The 23,801-nt window shown below is 43.6% G+C and overlaps 1 protein-coding gene across 1 annotated transcript in view; it reads left to right on the top strand.

The window, feature by feature from the left end:
• Positions 1-6,921, top strand: part of PLPP3 (phospholipid phosphatase 3) — a 124,302-nt gene extending 117,381 nt beyond the window's left edge. The window contains exon 6 of the mRNA XM_030206267.1: positions 4,840-6,921. Coding sequence (XP_030062127.1) covers positions 4,840-4,962 — 123 coding nt within the window. The 3' untranslated portion in view covers positions 4,963-6,921. The remainder of the gene's footprint in view (positions 1-4,839) is intronic.
• Positions 6,922-23,801: the final 16,880 nt, after the last annotated feature.

Raw genomic sequence — 23,801 nt, 5'->3', positions numbered from 1 at the left:
TAAAAACTTGTAGACTACTGTTGGGAGTGAAAATGTTGATTCCTAGTTATAAAGTTCATGGAAACAAGAAAATAGAATTATTAATCATACTAGCCTCTTTACATTTAATATATTAGAAATAGTGTCATTCCTAGAAGGAATACATTGCATCAGTTCTGAATAGTGAAGCAATAGCAGACTCTCTTGTGTGTTCAGTGCTATGTGGTAGAGGTTTACTGTTCACTCAACATCATCTTGGTTAATCCTCATGGTTTTGGAGCCACTTTCTTGTGTCATATTGGCTTCAGCATGGTTTCCCAGGGATTAATGGCCACATCACAAATTTTCCCACCTATTTGCAGGTTCAATGTGGCTTACATAGTACCGTGAAGGCATAGTACCAACTCCGGTAGAGAAACAATTACAAAATGATGTTGTGGTCGAATAAGGTTCATGTCTATAAAATAATGAGTGGAGTTGAATGGGGTGATGTGAAGCGTCTGTTCACGCTTTCCAAAAATACTAGGACTAGGGGGCATGCGATGAAGCTACAATGTAGTAAATTTTAAAACGAATCGGATAAAATTTTTCTTCACTCAACGTGTAATTAAACTCTGGAATTCATTGCCAGAGAATGTGATAAAGGTGGTTAGCTTAGCGAAGTTTAAAAAAGGTTTGGACGGCTTCCTAAAGGAAAAGTCCGTAGACCGTTATTAAATGGACTTGGGGAAAATCCACTATTTCTGGGATAAGCAGTATAAAATGTTTTGTACATTTTTAGGATCTTGCCGGGTATCTGTGACCTGGATTGGCCACTGTTGGAAACAGGATGCTGGGCTCGATGGACCTTTGGTCTTTCCCAGTATGGCAATACTTATGTACTTATGTTACAGACACATAGAGAACCATAGAGAGGAAGGGCCCTGTTTACAAAGATGCGCTAAAAATTAGCACGTGCCAACTGTATAGATGCCCATAGTATTCCTGTAGGCATCTACATGGTTAGCGTGCGCTAATTTTTAGCATGCACTAAAAACGCTAGCGCGCCTTTGTAATCAGGGCCCAAAGTTTGAAAAAATGCATGGTGCCTAAATTAGGCTCTTAAATTTTAGTTCTCTGAATGTAGACGGATCTTCAGCTGAATTCAAAAACCTATTTACTGATGTGTGTTTATGTTATTTAAAAATTTATAACTCGCTGCATCCACAATTCTAGGCAGGGTACAAGTATACATACCAGTGGCGTAGCTACATGGGGCCAGGGGGGCCTGGGCCCCTGTAGATTTGGCCCTGGACCCCCCTGCCGATGACCCGCCTGACCCCCCCTCCCCCGTTCCCAACCCGCTGTCGCCGTCGCCTGCCTTTGCTGGCGGGGGACCCCAACCCCCGCCAGCCGAGGTCCTCTTCTTCTCGTAAAAGGCTTCCTTCTGTTTCTGACGTCCTGCACGAGAACCTCGGCTGGCGGGGGTTGGGGTCCCCCGCCAGCAAAGGTAGGCAACGGCGGGTTAGCAGCAGGAGGGGGGGGGGGGGTCAAGAGGGTCAGCGGCGGGGAGGGGCACAGTTGGTAATGGCAGGGGGGGCAAAGTCGCCAATGGCGGAAAAGTGGGTGTTGGCAGTGGCGGGGGAGTGTCGGCAATGGCAGGGGAGGGCTAAAATGTGCCCCCTCACCTTGGGCTCTGGACCCCTCTCCCGCCAAAGTCTGGCTACGCCCCTGATCCATACATAAAAGTTAACACCATTTGACAGGTGTTAATGCAATTTAGTGTACATTAACACAAGCCCCATTAATCTCATTGAGGCCTATTTACAAACTGCCCTCCTAACTCAAGTTTATGCACATTGGTGTGCATTAATACACATTAGTAAATAGAGCTCTAAGAGCTGAAAATTCTTGTCAATTTAAACATTAGATCTGAAATTCATCTGCCTAGAATTAGGAGACAAAGTCAAGTGTCTTGTGCTAAAAATCAGTGCTAATTCCCTAATTCTATAAAAGTCACCAAACATTACATGGCCAATTTGTGTGTGCGATTTAATTGAATAACAAGCTAATTAGCTTGGATAATTGGCTTTTTAGCATGTAGTTATTGGTACTAATTAGATTTAATTGGAATTTATACATGTAAATTTAGGTGTAGATTCCACGCCTAAATTTTACGAGTGAGTTAAAAAGGGGGACATGGAAATGGGAGAGTCCTGGGCAGAACGGGGGCATTCCTAGTATTTATGCATATTGTTATAGAATAAGTTTCAGTTGGCGCAAATGGCCGTGCCTAAAGTTAGGCATGATTCCCGGGCATAAGCGCTATTCTGTAAACCGTGGCTAATGTTAAGCGTAGCTTATAGAATAGTGTTTTTTCAGCCTTCAATTTCTTCAGCACCATATATAGAATTCACCCTAAATGTGTAATCTATTTTCCCTTCCTTAACTCCACCCCTGTAGCTGCTCCTTTTTAGCATCTTAAATTTATGGACAGCTTCAATCAGTTTTCTGAGGGACCAATTTAGGTACCTAATTCCCAAAATTAGACACCTATCCCCTCTGATAATGGATCCCAGTGCTTTTTTTGCTCCGGTATGCACCGGTACGGCGTACTGGCACCTTTTCCCCCCTCCCCGGTGATTCCTGCACCCTTCCTCTCACTCCCCTACTTACTACTACATCGGACTCGGCAGCACGAACAGTGCAGGCAGAGATTGAGAGAGGCTGGCAGTGTCGGAGCTTCCCCCTACGAGTCCCGCCTATGTGGAAACAGGAACTTGAAACAACGTAGGCGGGACTCGCAGAGGGAAGCTCCGACGCTGCCAGCCTCTCTCAATCGCTGCAATGTTCATGCTGCTGAGTCCGACACTGGCAGCCTTTCTAAAGCTTCGCTGGCAGGCAGTGGAGACGGAGGACGGGCTGGGAGGAGGATGGGCTGGGGGAAGAAGAATCCCTGGACATGGGAGAGGGGAGGGCAGGGGAGAGAGGAGAATCGCTGGACATCGATGGGAAGGGAGGGCAGGGAAGAGAGAATTGCTGGACATCGATGGGAGAGGAGGGCAGGGATGAGAGAATTGCTGGGCATGGAGGGGAGGGCAGGGAAGAGAGAATTACTGGACATTGATGGGAGGGCAGGGGAGAGAGAAGAATCGCTGGACATGGATGGGAGGGGAGGGCAGGGAAGAGAGAATTGCTGGACATGGATGGGAGGGCAGGGAAGAGAGATTCACTGGACATGGATGGAAGGGGAGGGCAGGGCAGAGAGGACAATCGTTGGACATGGATGAGAGGGAAGGGAAGGGGAGAGAGGAGAATTGCTGGACATGGATGGCAGGGGAGGACAGGACAGAGGAGAATCGCTGGACATGGGAGGGGAGGGCAGGGGAGAGAGGAGACATGCTGGACATGGATGGAGGGGGAGGGAAGAGAGGAGGGAGATGCACATGGATGGGAGGGCAGGGAAGAGAGGAGAAATGCTGGAAATGGATGGAGAGGAAAGCAGGAGATAGAGGAGAATTGCTGGACATGGATGGATGGAGGGGTTGGCGGGGAGAGAGGAGAAATGCTGGACTTGTATGGAGGAGAGGGGAGAGAGAATTATTGCTTTATATGGATACAGGGGAGGGAAGAGAGGAGAAATGCTGGACATGGATGGAGGTGGGAGAGAAAAGAAGTGCTGGGCATGGATGGAGGGGAGGAAGGAAAAAAAAAGATGCACATGGATGGAGATGAGGGAAAGGAAAGAGAGGAGAGAAAAACTGCACATAGATGGAGAAAATAGGCAAAAGTTGGATCCACGTTATGCCTCCTCCAGTCCATGGAGGAGGACCTAGCTTTTACTTATGGATGTATGGCAAGAAATGAAGAAAAAAGGAGGAAAGTAAAGAAATAAATGGAAAGGAAGCCCTGGAAACGGAGTTAAGGGAACAGATAGAGAGCAGCAGAATCAGAGATTGGGACCAATATGGATAGAAAAACAAAGTCACCAGACAACAAAGGTAGAAAAAAATCATTTTATTTTCATTTTAGTGTTTGAAATATGTCTAATTTGAGAATTTACATCTGCTGTCTTATTTTGCACTGGGTATGCTGGAGCTGTAACAGCTTAGATAATTTATAATGAAAAAAATCACGTTATTTTTTTTCTCCAATACTAGTATAGTATTTTCAGTGATGTCTGTTTATATGTGCCATGGCTGGTATAAGGGGTGTGACTAATGTAGGAGTGGAGCCATACGTGGTGACCCCGCCCACATGAGTACCAGCACCTTTTTTTCTACAAAAAAAGCACTGATGGATCCCTGTATGGTAGAAACCCAAAATAAACTTGTCTTTTCCTCTCTTAGAACTTGATTGAGACTTTCGGTAGCATAAGAATATAAGAATAGCCATACTGGGTCAGACCAATGGTCTATCTAGCAAAGTACCCTGCTTCCAAAAATGGCCGATCCAGGTCACAAGTACCTGGCAGAAACAAATTTGCAGCCCTGTAGTCAGGAGGATTTGAACCTGCACGATTTCTAGTCTATCACCTTAACCACTCGGTCACAACTACCATCTAAAAAACCAAGATATCAAGCCTACTGCTTTTACTACTAGGCTACTCTTCCATTGTTGAGGGAGCCTTCTTTTTCCTGATCTGTATTGTTTGTTACTTGTTGTTTTTTTTTAACAAATGTACAACTCATGACCATAGTCTACAAGTTTATGAGAACACTAAGTTAAACTAACAGTATTGCCTTATTCTGTTACAAGCAATTGAATTATGCATTGAGGAGAAATTATCATCAGTCTTATTCACGCCATTACCAAATGCAAAATAATGCCACGGTAACACGAACGTTGAATTTCTTTGAATATATTCTTTTCTCTTTGCAGGTCTTCTATGTGTCTGACATCTTCAGACCCAAGACAAAGATTTCTCTGCCTCTTCCCATAAAAAAGGAAATCATTTCACCTGTGGACATCATTGACCGAAACAATCACCATAACATTGTGTGAACCTGGCAAATCACCATAAGATTGTGTGAACCTGGCACGTCAGATGGCAAACGGACTGCTGACAGCAGCTGTTTGCTGCTTGGATATCTCATCAGACAGTAGAATGTAGGGACTTATTTTTACCCAGCCAAAAAATGTCACTCTGAGGCTTTTAACTTGCAGCCCTGTGTGAAGTGGGTGGTGTTCAACTGAATCAAAACAGGAAAAGTGGAGCCGCTGTTCAGGATGTGCAGTTGCTGAAGTGTTCATGTTATAATGAACGCTGCACTGTTGTTGCCATGATGAATAATTAACTTTTGATTTTAAGTGAGTCATCTACATCCCAGGATGAAGAGTTCTATGCACGTGAGAAACTCTGATCTAACGATAGCACTATATAGAAATAGCACTGAATTAGATTTGGGATTTGCTTCCTCTAGAGTTCACCTCTCTTCCAACACCACTTCCTGTGGCTCAGCTGCATACTGTGGCCTTGATTCAGAAAGAAATTCATGCAGTTGAGGTCTATCGGAGGGGCCCCCTGCATCCCAAGAAGAATGGAAGAACTATATCTTGACTACACACAAATATCATTTCTATGCCTTGTGCTACCACAGCCTACATGTAATACCTTTCTGACTGCAGTAACAATGAATTTTCTTAATTGCATCCAAGTGTGGAATTTTTTTTTTTTTTTTTTTTTGAAACTTAACCAGCTAAATTTTTTCAAACTAAGAAAGAAAATATTCTTTTTAGGATATTTTATGCTTTTTAATTTTTATTATTTTTTTTTTTACTTTTTATTTACTGTTCTGGCTTACTTTTCTTTTGATATTTGTTATACTCCCCTTCTTCTCCCCAACTTTTTTTCTTTTTACCTCCTTTACAGCTTTTCTCTTACTTCTCCTGGAGACCAGCAATGGCAATGTCTCTTGTTCATCCCAGCTGCTCTTCCAGTGCCTAGAATTCTTCCAGACATGAGTGCATCTATCCTATCTATAATAAGTAGGAGAGGAGGAATCCATCCCTTCCCTCCAAAATACCAATGCAGCAGAGTGTTCTCAGAACCATCACCGCCACACTAGGAGGTCACTTGGCATGAGGTTATAGTAGACTGTTAAGAGTAATAAAATTGGGATTGATTCCCAATGAATAATGACTCTGCAGTCTGCAGATGTGCTGCTGGGCAGTGCGTCAAACCTAGATATCCCATTAGAGTTTGCCCGTTCTCCTCATCAGGTAGACCTATCTAGGCCTTAGCCTTAACTCTCTAGTTAAGTGAATGTCTCAAAGTATTTTCTAGTAAATGTCAATGTATCGACATTTTTAAAGGTCTAACATTTTGGGCTCCTTTTACAAAGCCGCGTTAGCGATTAATAGCACGTCAAATGCAACAAAGACTGTTCAGTTTCTATGGGCTGTGCCTCATTTGGCACATGGCAATCACTACCACAGCTTTGTAAAAGGAGCTTGTTGTGTTGAAAAGGGATTAACCATTTATACTGTCCATTTGCACATCCTCATTACAGAATTCATCCCTATCATTTCAATTATAGCAAGCTATGATTTTTATATATATAAATATATATTATATATAATGTATAAAGCATTAAAATTAACTATGTAAAATATTATTTCTGAAATAATTTTTTAGATATATCCACTATGATTATAAACTGTGTTTTGACCTGTGTGATTTACATTGTGCTGCTTAAAAAAAAAACTTTTAAAGCATTGATCTAGTTTGTTGTTACTTCCAACTAAAATACTGTAGTTCTGGGGTAGTCCCAGAAAGTAACTGAAGCTAGAGACAATGGTATTAAAAATCATAATAAATTGACAGTATTTTTGTAAGGTTTCATTTTGTATAAAAAAGAAAAAAATATTCAAAGACTTTTGTAGAATAAATAAAGATTTGTATTTGCAAAATCTTTGCTGTATAAATGTGCTTTTTAAATAAAAGCTCACACAACTAATGAACTTGTATTGAATTCATGTATGATGAACAAAATAGTGAGGTTAGAACTAAGGAGGTTACGTGAGGTTTGCAACTCCTTTTTCATTGGTCTTGAATTCATGTCCCTTATGAGTTTTTTGCCTGCACATGTATCAACCTAATGAGAACCTACAGAGCCTGATTTTGAAAAACTTTTCCCAGAAGTATAAAATGGGAGACCATAGACCTCCTTTTGAATTATACCCTTGATAGTTAGAAGTGCAATTTTTAGAAGCAATATATACTGCATGATGTGGAGAGGCATTTTTGATATGACGTCTAAATCCAATTTTGAACGTTTTGCTGAACACATCCAGAAATCAAGGGGGCGAACACGACCATTTTTGAACATGAAAAATGTCTGTCTTTTTCTTTTGAAAATGGCCATTTCCTAGACGTTTTTAGATGTTTTGTTCTCAGTGCATTTTTCTTTTGTGACCATTTACGACAAAAAAAAAAAATGTCCAAGGGAAAAACACACAAAAACAAGCCATTGGGACATATGGGGGGGGGGGGGGGGGGTGGCTAGCATTCTTAGTAGACTAGCTACACAGATATCCCAGTAGAGCAGTGGGGTACCCTAGGGGTCACTGCAGTGAATTTCGCATAAAGGGTCTCAGGTACCCATCTCACTGTTACCCCCTTATATTGTATGGGGAGCCTTCCAAGAACTACCAAAAACCTACTGTACTTAACTGTACACAACTACAATAGCCCTTATTGGAGTGGAGGAGTACCCTAGTGGTTAGTGCAGTGGACTTTGATCCTGGGGAACTGAGTTTGATTCCCACTGCAGCTCCTTGTGACTCTGGACAAGTCACTTAGCCCTCCATTGCCCCTGGTACAAAATAAGTAAACCGCTTTGAATGTAGTTGCAAAAACCTCAGAAAGGCAGTATATCAAGTCCCATTTCCCTTTCCCTTATGCCTGCAGGTGCCACCTATATTTGGGTACAGTAGGTTGTGGTGGGCTTTGGATGGCTCACACTTACCACAAAGTGGGATAGGGACCTGGATCCCCTTCTCTACAGTCCCTGACCAATGAGCTACTTCAGATGCTAAATAGTAGTAGTAGGGACCTGCTTGCTGCTCTAAGAGAACTGGCCATGACATTTGACACTGTCATTTTTGCAGCAGGATATGAAAGGTCAGTGCCGTGGTTGCCCTGCTTCTCGTTGTACAATCATGACAGCTGCCTCATCTCTCTCCAGAGGTAAGTATAGTGTGGCATAGTCCTGGTGGCAACACAACACATTAGGCTTTGCCGCCACCACTCACCCCCCCCCCCCCCCCGATTCAGCAAAGTTTGACAGTCCAGCCAGAAGCAGTGGAGGAATTGACCTCATTTTGCCGATAGCTGCCTCCCTCTGACAAAGAGAATGAGTAAGGGGTGGAGGAACAAGGGATGGGGGGGGGGGGGGGGAGAGAGCTTGTCTAGATATGGAAGACGGATGTAATGCAGAGATGGTCCAAAGATGAAGGAAACTAAAGGACAATGAGTCAGGAAGGGGACCAGCAAAAAACAACAAGTCGGGGGATGGGGAATGACAAGGGAAGAATGAGTGCTTGAGCAGATAGAGGAAAGAGATCATAGGTGATGTGAGGTGTGATAGAATTAGGGCGGAGAGCAAGGAAATGATTGGAACTGCTGTGAGGAGATCAGATGGGAACGAGAGAAATGAGTAGGGTGCCTAAAGGAGTCCGAGAAGGAATCTGTATAGTCTTGAGCCTGGATCCCCTTTCTCCTCCTAACCTGAATTTCTTAACAACCCCCCTCCCCCCATTCTCTTCCTATTCCCTGTCCCCTGGTTCTCCTTACCCTCCTTCTATCCCTCTTTCCTGAGATCCCTTCTCCATATGCCTCTTGGAGATCTATTCTCCCTCTGCTAAGATTCTCCTCATCCCCCGATCCCCTATTCTTTATCCCCCATCTCCTTTCCTAACAACAATCACTAATATCTCTTTTCTACAAATTAGGGGCACATAAAGTAACTGGAGACAAAGAAATGTCAAAACATGATGGGCTTCTTTATATATATATAATAAAGTTTAAAAAATGATTATGTACTTTTATGAAAATGTGTTGCAGATTTTTGAGCAATATATTTATAAATGATTTAGAGATGGGAGTAAATAGCGAGGTAATTAAATTTGCTGATGACACAAAGTTATTCAAAGTCATTAACTCGCGACAGGATTGTGAAAAATTACAGAAGGATCTTACGAGACTGGGCGGCTAAATGGCAGATGACGTTTAACGTGAGCAAGTGTAAGGTGATGCATGTGGAGGAAAAAGAACCCGAATTATAACTACGTCATGCAAGGTTCCACGTTAGGAGTTACGGACCAAGAAAGGGATCTGGGTGTCGTCGTCGATAATACAATGAAACCTTCTGCTCAGTGTGCTGCTGAGGCTCGGAAAGCGAATAGAATGTTGGGTATTATTAGGAAAGGTATGGAAAACAGGTGTGAGGATGTTATAATGCCGTTGTATCGCTCCATGGTGCGACCGCACCTTGAGTATTGTGTTCAATTCTGGTCGCCGCATCTCAAGAAAGATATTGGAAAAGGTGCAGCGAAGGGCAACTAAAATGATAGCGGGGATGGGACGACTTCCCTATGAAGAAAGCCTAAGGAGGCTAGGGCTTTTCAGCTTGGAGAAGAGACGGCTGAGGGGAGACATGATAGAGGTATATAAAATAATGAGTGGAATGGAACAGGTGGATGTGAAGTGTCTGTTCATGCTTTCCAAAAATACTAGGACTAGGGGGCATGCGATGAAACTACAGTGGAGCAAATTTAAAACAAATCGGAGAAACTTTTCTTCACCCAACGCGTAATTAAACTCTGGAATTTGTTGCCGGAGAACGTGGTGAAGGCGGTTAGATTGGCAGAGTTTAAAAGGGGGTTAGACGGTTTCCTAAAGGACAAGTCCATAAACCACTACTAAATGGACTTGGGAAAATCCACAATTCCGGGAATAACATGTATAGAATGTTTGTACGTTTGGGAAGCTTGCCAGGTGCCCTTGGCCTGGATTGGCCGCTGTCGTGGACAGGATGCTGGACTCGATGGACCCTTGGTCTTTCCCCAGTGTGGCATTACTTATGTACTTATGTAAAATTTGCCAACTCTTGTTACAGAATATTGAAAAACTCTTAAGCAAGAAAGTAGGGGAGGGGGGCTGTACATATAATCGTAGCATGTCAGTGATGTGAAATAATGCAATGCTTCCACTGCTTAGCCATGTATCTGTGTCTGACAGCTTCCATATCATGACATGCTTTTCAAGAAGCCTCTTAGGCACACATGAAAGTGGTCCTGGCTCTGGCTGCCAGATTGAAGGAGTACATTTCTCAATTGCATTATTCAAATCTCTCTTCTTTATGGATTCAAAGTTAGGACATTAGAGACTGCATGTAGAGAAATCCTTGATTTATCACATGTAAATTAACACAGAAAATATGTGTGGGTCAAAGAGCATAAATCCCCAGGGGTAAGTGTGCATACATGCATATGCTTTGAAAAATTGTCATCAAAGAAAACCCCACACACAGATATTGGAGAATCAAATGTAATCTGAAAAAAAAAGGTTCTTAAGTACTCGTAGTTATTGAGAGGAAAACCAGCTCCAGCAGTGTCAGAAAAAAACGTTTCATAGATTTTAATCATTGCACCAAACCATAATAAATCTTTCAAAACAGTTTTTAAAGTGAAAAACTTTAAAAAAAAAAAAAAAAAAAAAAGAAAGAAAAACACACACACACAGTTAAAAGTGAAGGGATCCACAGAGGGGCATAATCGAACGCGAACGCCCATCTCCATGGGCGTCTATCTCCGAGAACGGGCACATGAAGGGGCGGGACAAACCGTATTTTTGAAAAAAATGGGTGTCCATTTTTTTCCGATAATACGGTTTGTGCCAGCCAAATGCATCGGATTTGTGCGGATTTGAGGTGGGCGGTATCGTTTTTCAGCGATAATGGAAACCGAAGTTGCCCAGCTCAAAAACGAACAAATCCAAGGCATTGGGTCGTGGGAGCGGCCAGGATCATAGTGAACTGGTCCCCCTCACATGCCAGGACACCAACCGGGCGCCCTAGGGGGCACTTGTAACAATTTTATGAATGCTGGCTCCTCCCACGACCAAAGGGCTTGCATTTGATCGTTTCTGAGATGGGCGTTCTTGGTTTCCATTATTGCCGAAAATCAGAAACGACCAAGTCTAGGGACGACCATCTCTAAGGACGACCTAAATTTCAAGATTTGGGTGTCCCCAACCATATTATCAAAATGAAAGATGGACATCAATCTTGTTTCGATAATACAAGTTTCCCCACCCTTCCATCAGGACGTTTTGTGAGGACGTCCTCAGAAAAACTTGGGCGTCCCTTTCGATTATGCCCCTCTTTGTCATCATGGGAGCAAGGTTTTTGAGTGTGCACTATTTGAAAAGACAATGCATTATTTCAGAAAGAGTGCACACTTGTTTCCTGATAGTGTGCACATGTACTGGGTTCACGTGTGCATAATGATTTGAGTTTGTTCATTTTTGGGAAAAGAGTGCACACTTGTTTCCTGATAGTGTGCACGTGTGCACGATGATTTGAGTTGTTGCATTATATTAGAACAGAGTGCATATTTACTACTACTACTACTACTTAACATTTCTAGAGCGCTACTAGGGTTACGCAGCGCTGTACAGATTAACATAAATTGAACATAAAGGACAGTCCCTGCTCCAAGGATACTTGTTTCCTGATAGTGTGCGCATGTGCTGGATTCGTGCATACATGATGATTTGAGTTGGTGCACTATTGGGAAAAGAGTGCATACTTGTTTCCTGATAGTGTGCGCATGTGCTGGATTCGTGCATACATGATGATTTGAGTTGGTGCACTATTGGGAAAAGAGTGCATACTTGTTTCCTGGTAGTGTGCACATGTACTGGGTTCATGTGTGCATGATGATTTGAGTTTGTTCATTTTTTGGAAAAGAGTGCATACTTGTTTCCTGATAGTGTGCGCATGTGCTGGATTCGCGCATGTATGATGATTTGAGTTGGTGAATTATTAGGAAAAGTGTGTGCACTTGTTTCCTAATAGTGTGTGCACATGCTGGGTTCACGCATGCATTTTGAGTTGACTAGGTGCATTTTTGGGAAAGAGTGCACACTTGTTTCCTGATAGTGTGTGCATGTATTGGGTTCATGCATGGTGCACTATTGGGTAAAAGAGTGCACACTTGTTTCCTGATAGTGTACCATGCGCTGGGTTCGTGCATGCATGATGATTTGAGTTGGTGCATTTTTAGGAAAGGAGTGTACACTTGTTTCCTGATAGTGTGCGCATGTGCTGGTTTCACGCATGCACGATGATTTGAATTGGTGCACTATTGGGAAAAGTGTGCACATTCTTTGAAAAGAGTGCGCACCATTATAAACAAAAGAAAAAAAAACATGAAATGTTTTTTTTCCCTGCTTGTTTTCATTTGTTAATGACATGCATATGCATATCAACATGCGATATGATGAGGTACATCTAGCCCAGCATCATGTGACAGTGAACAGTCTAGCAGATCCTAAAAAGTACATCTATTGCCCATACTTCCTTTCCAGAGATTAATAATGTGTCTCCTAAATCTACCAGGCTAATATCTTCAATGGATTTTTCCTCCAGGAATTTGTCCAAACTTCCCTTTATGTTGATGATCTTGACCATATTCTCCAGCAACAGCTTCCACAGCTTAATTACATGCTGTCTGAAAGAAAAAAAATGTCTCTGATTTGTTTTCACTCTACTGGTCATTAGCTTCATGGAACCTCCTCTTGCTTTTGTGCTGTTTCAAAGGTTAAACAATGGTTCTCTATTTAACCATTAAACTCCACTAATGATTTTAGAAATTTCTACCCCCATCCTCTCTCATCACAAATGGTGGCCAAATCACTGCTGTTGGCTACTGAACTTCTAAAGCCATGCAACCACTAACTACTGACAAAAAAGACTGTAGACCAGGCATTGTCTGTGGCTATTCAAGCCTGGCTTGGGCACCATAAATTTGCTCCCTTTCTTTGTGGTGACATGAATTCTAGCTGAGGAATAATGGTGACCAAAGCAGCTCTCATTCAGTAACAGAAACCTCTGTCAAGCTGTGAGGACTCATGAGCATCTATTAATAAAGATTCCCAGATTATCCTGTGAGAAGGCTGTACTGCTGCCTTTTCTCACAGAGTAGTTCAAAATCACATTGCCCTCGCATTCCTTTTCCCCCTCCTCGCCCCTCCCTTGTTTGTTTGGAGGTTTCTGTGGGAAGACTACTGGTTGGAACAGAATGAACGGCCAGTTGTTTTTTAAGAAAGTAGTACCCTTCCACTGCAGGTCAAGGAGGGTTTGCAGTAGCTAAAGTTTATCAATAGAAATCAAACAAAATAAAACATGGAAAAGAAAATAAGATGATACCTTTTTTATTGGACATAACTTAATACATTTCTTGATTAGCTTTTGAAGGTTGCCCTTCTTCCTCAGATCGGAAAGAAGCAAATGTGCTAGCTGACAGTGTATATAAGTGAAAACATTCAAGCATTACTATGACAGTAAAATAGATACCATTGGAGATTCTACATGGAATGTTGCTACTCTTGGAGATTCTACATGGAATGTTGCTATTCCACTAGCAACATTCCATGTAGAAGGCTGCGCAGGCTTCTGTTTCTGTGAGTCTGACGTCCTGCACGTATGTGCAGGACGTCAGACTCACAGAAGCAGAAGCCTGCGCGGCCACATTGGTGATCTACAAGGGCTGACTTCTACATGGAATGTTGCTAGTGGAATAGCAACATTCCATGTAGAATCTATAGAAATCAAACAAAATAAAACATGGAAAAGAAAATAAGATGATACCTTTTTTATTGGACATAACTTAATACATTTCTTGATTAGCTTTCGAAGGTTGCCCTTCTTCGTCAGATCGGAAATAAGCAAATGTGCTAGCTGACAGTGTATATAAGTGATAACATTCAAGCATTACTATGATAGTCTGACAGGGTGGGAGGATGGGGGTGGGTCAGAGGTATGCATGGGGACATCAAAGCATATCATTGATATTCTAACAGGATGGGTGTGGGTAGGTGAGGGGAGGGTGATCAACAGAGACATACAGTTTTATGGTTTATAATGGGCTAGGAACCCCAGGTCCTTGTTAAGTCCTTTCTGTTGGGTGTTAAAATATTCAATCATTCTGACTTCAAAGGTCTTACGTTCTTGTATGGTTTTAAAGTTACCTTTCAGTATTCTCACTGTGAAATCACTGATACAGTGTCCTGGTTCTGTGAAGTGCTGTCCCTGTCTCTGTTGATCACCCTCCCCTCACCTACCCACACCCATCCTGTTAGAATATCAATGATATGCTTTGATGTCCCCATGCATACCTCTGACCCACCCCCATCCTCCCACCCTGTCAGACTGTCATAGTAATGCTTGAATGTTTTCACTTATATACACTGTCAGCTAGCACATTTGCTTATTTCCGATCTGACGAAGAAGGGCAACCTTCGAAAGCTAATCAAGAAATGTATTAAGTTATGTCCAATAAAAAAGGTATCATCTTATTTTCTTTTCCATGTTTTATTTTGTTTGATTTCTATTGATAACCTTAAGAGTGAACTAACACGGCTACCACACTCCTCTACAGTAGCTAAAGGAGTTTTGGTCTAGAAAGAGCCCTGAAACAAAGTAAACTTAGGGGGGCCCTTTTTACGAAGCCGCGGAGGCGCCTCCGAGCGCCCAATGCGCCTCAATTTGGAGTTACCACCCGGCTACCACGAGGCCCGGGAAGTAATTTCATTTTTCAAGCGTGCCGGCTACCTGCGCTGGAAAGTAATTGTTATTTTCCTGCGTGTGGGGGAAACCGAGCGGTAATCGTCATGCTACGCGCGTAGATGATTACCGCACGGTTACCGCGTGAGACCTTACTGCTAAGTCAATGGCTAGCGGTGAGGTCTCAGACCCGAAATGGACGCGTGCCAATTTTTTACTTTGCTGCACGTCCATTTTCGGCAAAATTTTTTTTTTAAAAAAGGTCCTTTTAACGGGCACGCTGAAAAATGGATTTGCGCGCACCCAAAACAATTGCGCCTACAATAGCACAGCCCATTTTTTTGGCGCACCTTAGTAAAAAGACCCCCGATTCCTCCTTCTGGATTTTGCTTCAAATCTATATCCTTCCTTTCCCAAGAGCTGCCTGAAACCATAGCTGAGACTCAAATGTAAACAGGGACGGATCACAGGTTTCTGGGCCCCTGAGCCAACTAGAACATAGGGTCCCCCTCCGTCCCCCTTCCTGGCTGCAACTGCCAAATACATAGTTTTACAATTCATCACACAAGGAACACAACATACATGCAACTGTGCAAGTGTTTTACATTTATACAAGTTCACGTATAACATCAAGCCCTGTTTTAAAATTAAACAGATGTATAACCTCAAGGATCTAACTCACTGGCTGTTGAACATATACATTAGTAATTGCTGACTAACAGATTAATAGGAAACCTATTGCTCATGTATACATAGAGGGGCATAATTGAACGAAAACGCCTATCTCCATGGGCGTTTATCTCCGAGAACGGGTCCGTGAAGGGGCGGACCGAACCATATTTTCGAAAAAAATAGATGCCCATGTTTTATTCAACAATGTGTGAGCTGAGTGTTTTTGTTTTTCAGCGATAATGGAAAATGAAAGCGCCCAGCTCAAAAACGAATAAATCCAAGACATTTATTCGTGGGAGGGGCCAGGATTCGTAGTGTACTGGTCCCCCTCACATGCCAGGACATCAACCGGGCACCCTAGGGAGCACTTTTACAAAACCAACAAAACAGGTAAAAGAGCTCCCAGGTGCATAGCACCCTTCCCTTGTGTGTTGAGCCCCCCAAATCCCCCTCAAAACCCACTGCCCACAAGTCTACACCATTACTATAGCCCTAAGGGGTGAAGGGGGGCACCTACATGTGGGTACAGTGGGTTTGGGGGGGTTGGACGACTAATAAGCATTAAGCAGCACAATTGTAACAGGTAGGGGGGATGGGCCTGGGTCCACCTGCCTGAAGTCCACTGCACCCCCTAACAACTCCTCCAGTGACCTGCATACTGCTGCCAGGGAGGTGGGTATGACATTTGAGGGTGAAAATAAAAAGTTGTGGTGGGAGGGGGTTAGTGACCACTGGGGGAGTCAGGGGAGGTCATCCCCGATTCCCTCCAGTGGTCATCTGGTCATTTAGGGCACTTTTTGGGGCCTTATTCGTGAAAAAACAGGGTCCAGGAAAAGTGTCCTAAATTCTAGCTAAAAACGCATACTTTTTTCCCATTATCGGTGAAATGCGCCCATCTCTGTTCGGCAGATAACCACGCCCCAGTTCCGCCTTCGCCACACCTCTGACACGCCCCCATAAACTTTGTCCGCATCCACGACGGAGTGCAGTTGAAAACGTCCAAAAATCGGCTTTCGATTATACCGCTTTATTCGGTTTTGTGAGATAAACGTCCATCTCCCGATTTAGGTCGGAACTTGGGCGTTTTTCTCGTTCGATTATAAGCAGGATAGGGCCTACAGTACAGTATCTTCACAGAGGTCGCATAGAATATCAAAAAATACAGAAAGTGCACACTGGCTCAGTCACACTTGGATCCGCTTACAGCTTAACGGAGCACCATGCATTTCAAAATGGCGTCTCAGCGTCATCTATGAGTCATCTGATAATTATAGAGTTCTAAATTGACTTGCAATCATAATTGACTGATTAGTTAATAAAAAACATGCCAGTCAATAGAGCTGTTGAGGCCATTAGGTTCTAATGAATCTAAATCAAATATCCACCGAGCCTCTCGTCTCTGCAATTTTAACTTACGCCATTTTGAAATGCATGGTGCTCCGTTAAGCTATTTTCAGCATTGTGATCTAGCGCTCTGTTCCTGATGAAGCCTTGATGTTGGGGTGAAACGGAGGTGGCCCCCGTCGAACATAAAGATAAGAGTGCTTTACTTTTGTTATTAAGCGAAGCAATGCTGGAAGTTTAACAGTTTGGCAATTAAGAATCATATCTTTAGATAAAGTTAAAATGTTTGATAAAATCTTGAAAAAATTCTAATAAGTAAACAGTGGAGTTTTTATGCCCAATGATAGAATCTGGGCGGGTGTCACTTTTGATGTTAGTAACCTCGCTCTAAACCTGCGACTGTCTGTCCCAGGTTTCTGAGGGTTTTCTCCACTTTTAAGCACATCATTTTGAAATTTTGCTTCCTAGAGTCACTGCATATTTTGTATCATATTACGAGCCTTCAGACTCTAGACGATACTGCAACATTGTAGTCTTTTCGAGTCGCATAGAATATGAAACGCAGTCTATGTAGATATAGGTAGATGGATGAAAAGAAAATATTTTGCTTACTGTTAGTGTTACAGGGTATTGAAACTAGCATTAATAAATGGTAAGCATCAGGGTTTCAGCCAGTGGGGCCACGGGGGCCTGGGCCCCCCCAAATTTGCCCTGGGCCCCTGGTTGGCTGGCAGGGGTCCCCAATCCTCGCCAGCTGAAGACTTCATCCAGCACTGGTCTGCGGCAGCTCCGCCGCATTGCCTGCCCTACTCTCTCTTCCCCTCATATCAGGTCCGCTCCTTTTAGTGAAATTGAGCATGCTCAGTTTCGCTAAAAGGAGCATGCCGGACGTGAGGGGAAGAGAAAGCAGGGCGGGCAATGTGGTGGTGCCGGAGACCAGCGTTGGACAAAGTCTTCAGCTGGCGGGGGTTGGGGACGCCCGCCAGCCAAAGTATTTGGGGCAGTGGCGTAGCCAGACAGCCAATTTTGGGTGGGCCTGAGCACAAAGTGGGTGGGCACAACATTTTCTCTCTCCCCCAGCACTTCCCAATTCAAAATATAAATTCTTTAGCAGATGAGGATCCCCAATCTCTGTCAGCTGAAGGCCTCCAGTAAAGATGGCCAGAACTCATCTCCACCAAGCCCAGTAGACAGCAGCAACTCCTCGAGCCACTAATGCCAGCACCCCATACATGCTTAGTTGTCAGTGGCTCCAGGATCTGCCAAGCTCAGTAGAAGCAGGGCTTTTTTTGAGGGTTACTTGGGGGTACTGAGTACTGGCACCTTTTCCGTTGTCTGCTAAAATTGACCCCATGGATCCCAAGTTTTAATGAAAGAGCTGCGGCTCTACACACCAATTCTGCCTTGTCATACATTCTGTGACCAGTTGCAGGGGGCTTGGCTATTGTGGGATGGGTCCCTCAGTGATTACCCCACCCCTGAAGAGTGGCCTAGCATTTGAGTACCGGCACCTTATTTAATAGGAAATACGCACTGAGTAGAAGGCATCTCTGGCCAGCTTCAGAAGAGACCCCAGCTAGTAGGGCTTGGGAATCCCCACTAGCTACAGCAAGGGTCAGGGCTGCCGTTAGCCATGCTGGTGACCAGGGTAGAAAATAAAGCCCCTCCCCCAATTTCCTCTCCTCTCCAATCTCCTCATCTGCTGTTAAAGTCACACTGACAGACCCTCACAAATTACAGAACAAGGGATCACAATCCAGAAATAAAAATATATAGACAAAATTGAACTGGGAACCTCAGCATGTACTGCAACATTGGAGAAAAAAAACGCAAAACAAAACAAAAGCGCATTTCCTTTTCTTCTTAACACAATAAAAAGACATCCGCTATGCACATTTCCCAAAGTTAACATATTCCATTTAAAACATTTAAAGTAAAATGATTTTCCTACCTTTATTGTCTGGACATTTTATTTTTCCATCATGTTGGTTCCAATTTCTCTTTCCCACTTTCCTGTCTGTCTTCTGCTAATTCTTCAAGCGGTTGTCCATTTGTCTTTTTTCTCCTGTCCTTTCATTTCCTCACTCTTTCCTTTCTTTTCTGCCTCTGTACACTCAAATTTCATCCCCTTTCTAAATCTTTTCCTTCTCAGATATCTATCACATTTCCATCTCCTTTCACCCACTAGCTCTCCCATTTTTGTTTTGTTACATTTGTACCCCGCGCTTTCCCATGGCAGGCTCAATGCGGCTTACATATTGTATACAGGTACTTATTTGTACCTGGGGCAATGAAGAGTTAAGTGACTTGCCCAGAGTCACAAGGAGCTGCCTGTGCCTGAAGTGGGAATTGAACTCAGTTCCTCAGTTCCCCAGGACCAAAGTCCACCACCCTAACCACTAGGCCACTAGGCCACTCCTCCACTCTATTCCCCATTTCTCTCCTTCTCAGCCTTCCATTCCCTTCCATCTTCGATCTATGCGCTATTACCATATTTCTACCCCCTGTGATCACTATTCTCTCATTTTTTTCCTTGCCATCTCCACTCCCTGGGCCTCTCCCCCATGCTTTCCACCATTCCCAGTGTCTCCCTCCCTCCACCCTTCCAGCCCAGCATCTGTTCCCTCTTTCTACCCTGTAGCCTGATGTTTCCCTATCCCTTTTACCTCCCACCACCAGCATCTTCCTGTCCCATCTCTCTCCCCTCCCCCATTGTCCAGCATTTTTCCCTTTCGCTTCCCTACCATCCATTGTCTATCTTCTCTCCCTGGATCCATTGTCCCTCTTTCTCCCCTCCCCCGGTTGTGCATCTCTCCTTTCCTCTCCTCTTCTCCACCTTCATGTCCAACTTTTCTCCCTCTCCCTGCCTTGAGCCCCTGGTTTTAACATCTCTCTCTCTCTACCCCCCCCCCCCCACCCACCACCATCTCTCCATCCTTCCTTTCCCTCAGCTCAATCCCATGTTCAACATTTCCCCTCTCATCTCTCCCTCCCTTCCACTTCCATGTCCAACACATTTTTACTCTAATGCTCTTTCCCTCCCTCTCCCCATCCCACCCATATCCAACTGTCTGTATGCTGCTGCGACTGCTTCCTTCCGGCCGGCCTCACCTTCTCCGATACTCTTTCTGAAGAGGCGGGGCCAGCTCAGAGGAAGCAGTCGCAGCAGCATAGGGAAGTCGTCCCATCCCCTTTATCATTTTTGTCGCCCTTCTCTGCACCTTTTCTAGCTCCACTATATATTTTTTGAGATGTGGCAAACAGAATTGAACACAATATTCGAGGTGCGGTGGCACCATGGAGCGATACAAAGGCATTATAACTTCCTCATTTTTGTTTTCCATTCCTTTCCTAATAATACCTAACATGCTATTTGCTTTCTTAGCCGCCACAGCACACTAAGCGGGTAGATGTGAATTGCATGTTTACTCTTCTATGGTTCCTGCTGCTGTGCTTTTAAGATGCCGCCGCCATGTTTTTCAATCTGGCAGCAGAGGCATGGTGCATGATTCTATGACGTATGTGCTAGCCAAGTATGATGTTGTTGTTCACCTTTTTTTTCTAAATGAATGGCTTGCTGTTGTTATTTGGAGTGGAGGAGTGGCCTAGTGGTTAGGGTGGTGGACTTTGGTCCTGAGGAACTGAGTTTGATTCCCACTTCAGGCACAGACAGCTCCTTGTGACTCTGGGCAAGTCACTTAACTCTCCATTGCCCCATGTAAGCTGCATTGAGCCTGCCATGAGTGGGAAAGCACAGGGTACAAACGTAACAAAAATAAAATAGATACTATTGGAGATTCTACATGGAATGTTGCTACTATTGGAGATTCTACATGGAATGTTGCTATTCCACTAGCAACTTTCCATGTAGAAGGCTGCGCAGGCTTCTGTTTCTGTGAGTCTGACGTCTGTCAGACTCACAGAAGCAGAAGCCTGCGCGGCCACATTGGTGATCTGCAAGGGCCGACTTCTACATGGAATGTTGCTAGTGGAATAGCTCAAATAGTAGCAACAGTGGAGGAGTGGCCTAGTGGTTAGGGTGGTGGACTTTGGTCCTGAGGAACTGAGTTCAATTCCCACTTCAGGCACAGGCAGCTCCTTGTGACTCTGGGCAAGTCACTTAACCCTCCATTGCCCCATGTAAGCCGCATTGAGCCTGCCATGAGTGGGAAAGCACAGGGCACAAATGTAACAAAAATAAAATTTCTTTTAGGTGACCACTGGCCCATATCCCTTGAGAAAGCGGCAGTGAAATGAATGCTCGTAGGGACATAGTGGGTCACAGATAAGTGTCACTCTATATAGTTTGCCAATTGCCAGTTACTCCTTTTCTCTTTTTTATGAAAAATATTGAAAATGTCAAAAACATGATATTTAAAATGTTAAAAATATGAATAATTTCAAAATTGAAAATTAGATTTGGAATGATTAGGCAGGAGGGGGTATTTGGTCAATGATTATAATAGTCACCAACTGAATCTTTGTTTCACCCGATATGAATGTACAAGGCGAATTGATCTGGTGACATCTGAGACCTTTTCCTCCTATCCAACATTCTGGTGGTGAAATTTAGGGTCCAACTTTATGCTGTGTCTGATATATCCCACATAGATGAGAACTGATTATGCAATCAAAAAGTTAAAGCAGCTCTCAAAATCCAGTTGTTCAACTTATAAACATTAAGTGGGTAGGGGAAGTCTGATTAGTGGCCAGGGGATTGGGGGAGGCTAACCCTGGCTGTAATACCGCAAGACTGCTGCTAGAGGTCACAGCCACAAGTTTACAGCCAGAGTAGTCAGGGGCAGTAACAAATGTTTTTTCTTTACTTCTGCCCCGATGACCCACTGGACTACTAGGGACGGGCAAGTAGGCCCATTTGGCAATTTGTTAGAACAAGTACAGAGAACACGAATTAAAGTTGGTTACAGCATATAGAAAGTTTAGTTACAATTTAGAAATTATATTTTTCTATTAGGCAGGAAATGTATGTAGGAAGTTTCAGAAAACATTTCTGATAGGATTTCTCCTTGTACTGAGGGCGGCCTTTAGGATTTTTTTTTCCTGATTTTGATCTGAGTTCATGCTGATAACGGAGAGGGTGGTAGATACGTGGAATGCCGTCCCGCGGGAGGTGGTGGAGATGAAAACGGTAATGGAATTCAAACATTCATGGGATAAACACAAAAGAATCCTGTTTAGAAGGAAAGGATCAACGGAATCTTAGCGGAGATTGGGTGGCGACGCCGGTAATTGGGAAGCAAAACCGGTGCTGGGCAGATTTCTACGGTCTCTGTCCTGATCGTAACTGAATAGATACGGATGGGCTGGAGTGTAAATTTTAAGAGGCTTCGATGATAGCTTCGGAACTTTTAGTACAAGAACATTACTGGGCAGACTTATACGGTCTGTGCCCTGAGAAAGGCAAGGACAAATCAAACTCGGGTATACCCAGCTACCATGTATTACTGCTGCTAATCATTTCTGTGGCGCTACTAGAGGTATGCAGTGCTGTACACATATGCAGGTACTTTCGCTGTCCCTAGGGGGCTCACAATCTAAGGTTTTTTTGTACCTGGGGCAATGGAGGGTTAAGTGACTTGGCCAAGGTCACAAGGAGATGCAGTGGGAATTGAACCTAGGTTACCAGGATTGAAGTCTGCTGCACTAACCACTAGGCTACTCCTGGAGAGTTTATCTTGTTGGGCAGACTGAATGGACGGTTCAGGTCTTTATCTGCTGTCATTTACTATGTTATGTTACTATGCTGTTAGAAAATAACCGAGACCATCTCCTTGCTGTGAATTTCAAGATGTAGCTATTTGTCTAATGAGATAAACCTTTGTCTCATTATGGTGCTGTCTCTGTGCAAATGAAACAATAGTACATTGAGCAACTGCACTGAGAGCTGGGAAATTGATAAGTACACACTGCATGGCCAATATGCCTTCAGAGAAAATGACCACTGTTTGCCTGCTCCTTGCTCTTCAAGTAGTTAGGAGGATTAGATAAATACCCCTCTGTCTCCCATGGCTTGGGGCTATTTACTCCAAGCTTGACAAGAGAGGAGGTCAGTGTCAGCAGCCATTGTATGCTGGGGTTTCTCACAGCATGCTAAGTTTTACCTGAATTTAATGCTTAATTAATGTGATTGGCCAGCTGTCAAGAAAACCAGCAAGTGGTAGACAAAGTCCAAAGAAAAAGCAGTGAAAAGAGTTTATAGTTTAAGAGATGAGGGCAGAGGAGGCAAACAGAAAACCTGGACTCATTTGATGACAACTTAAGGGAAGGGAAAGGAAAATGGGACTTGTGCTCAATTACTTCCATTGAAAGCAATGGAAGTAAAACCCCGCTGGCTCAATCCGTCCTCCTTTTTCTGGAGCCATATGGTAACCCTGGGACTTGATATACTGTTTTTCTGAGGTTTTTGCAACTACATTCATGTATTCAGGTACTTATTTTGTACCAGGGGCAATGGAGGGTTAAGTGACTTGCCCAGAGTCACAAAGAGCTGCAGTGGGAATTGAATTCAGTTCCCCAGGATCAACGTCTGCTGCACTAACCACTAGGCTACTCCTCCACTCCATTCCTGGGGGTTAGGTTTTCAGAATATCCACAATGAATATGCATGGGAGAAATTTGCAGGCAAGGAGGTGGGGAGGGGGAGAACACTACACATAGATCTAGTTCATGAATACGCATTGACTGGAGAGATTCCTGATCTGATGAAGAAGGGCTACCTTCGAAAGCTAATCAAAAAATGTATTACGTTAGTCCAATAAAAAAGGTATCATCTTATTTTCTTTTGTCTGTTTTATTTTATTTCTATTGATTACCTATGAATATGTATCTTGAAAACTGATTTGGAAGCAAACAATGTGACAGCAACAGGAGCAGGCAGTTCAAGTCTTTGCTTAAAGCCCACCTCTTCAATGCTGCGTTCGGCACCTAACCCTTACCGTTCAGTGAATCCAGACTGCCCCAATTTGACTGCCCTCTATCGGACCGACCGTTCACTTGTCTATTAGATTGTAAGCT

Source organism: Microcaecilia unicolor, chromosome 6 (assembly GCF_901765095.1).
Source record: "Microcaecilia unicolor chromosome 6, aMicUni1.1, whole genome shotgun sequence".
In the NCBI taxonomy this organism is placed as follows: domain Eukaryota; kingdom Metazoa; phylum Chordata; class Amphibia; order Gymnophiona; family Siphonopidae; genus Microcaecilia; species Microcaecilia unicolor.
Note: the sequence above shows the minus strand (reverse complement) of the source record. Positions and strands in the feature narration are given on the sequence as shown.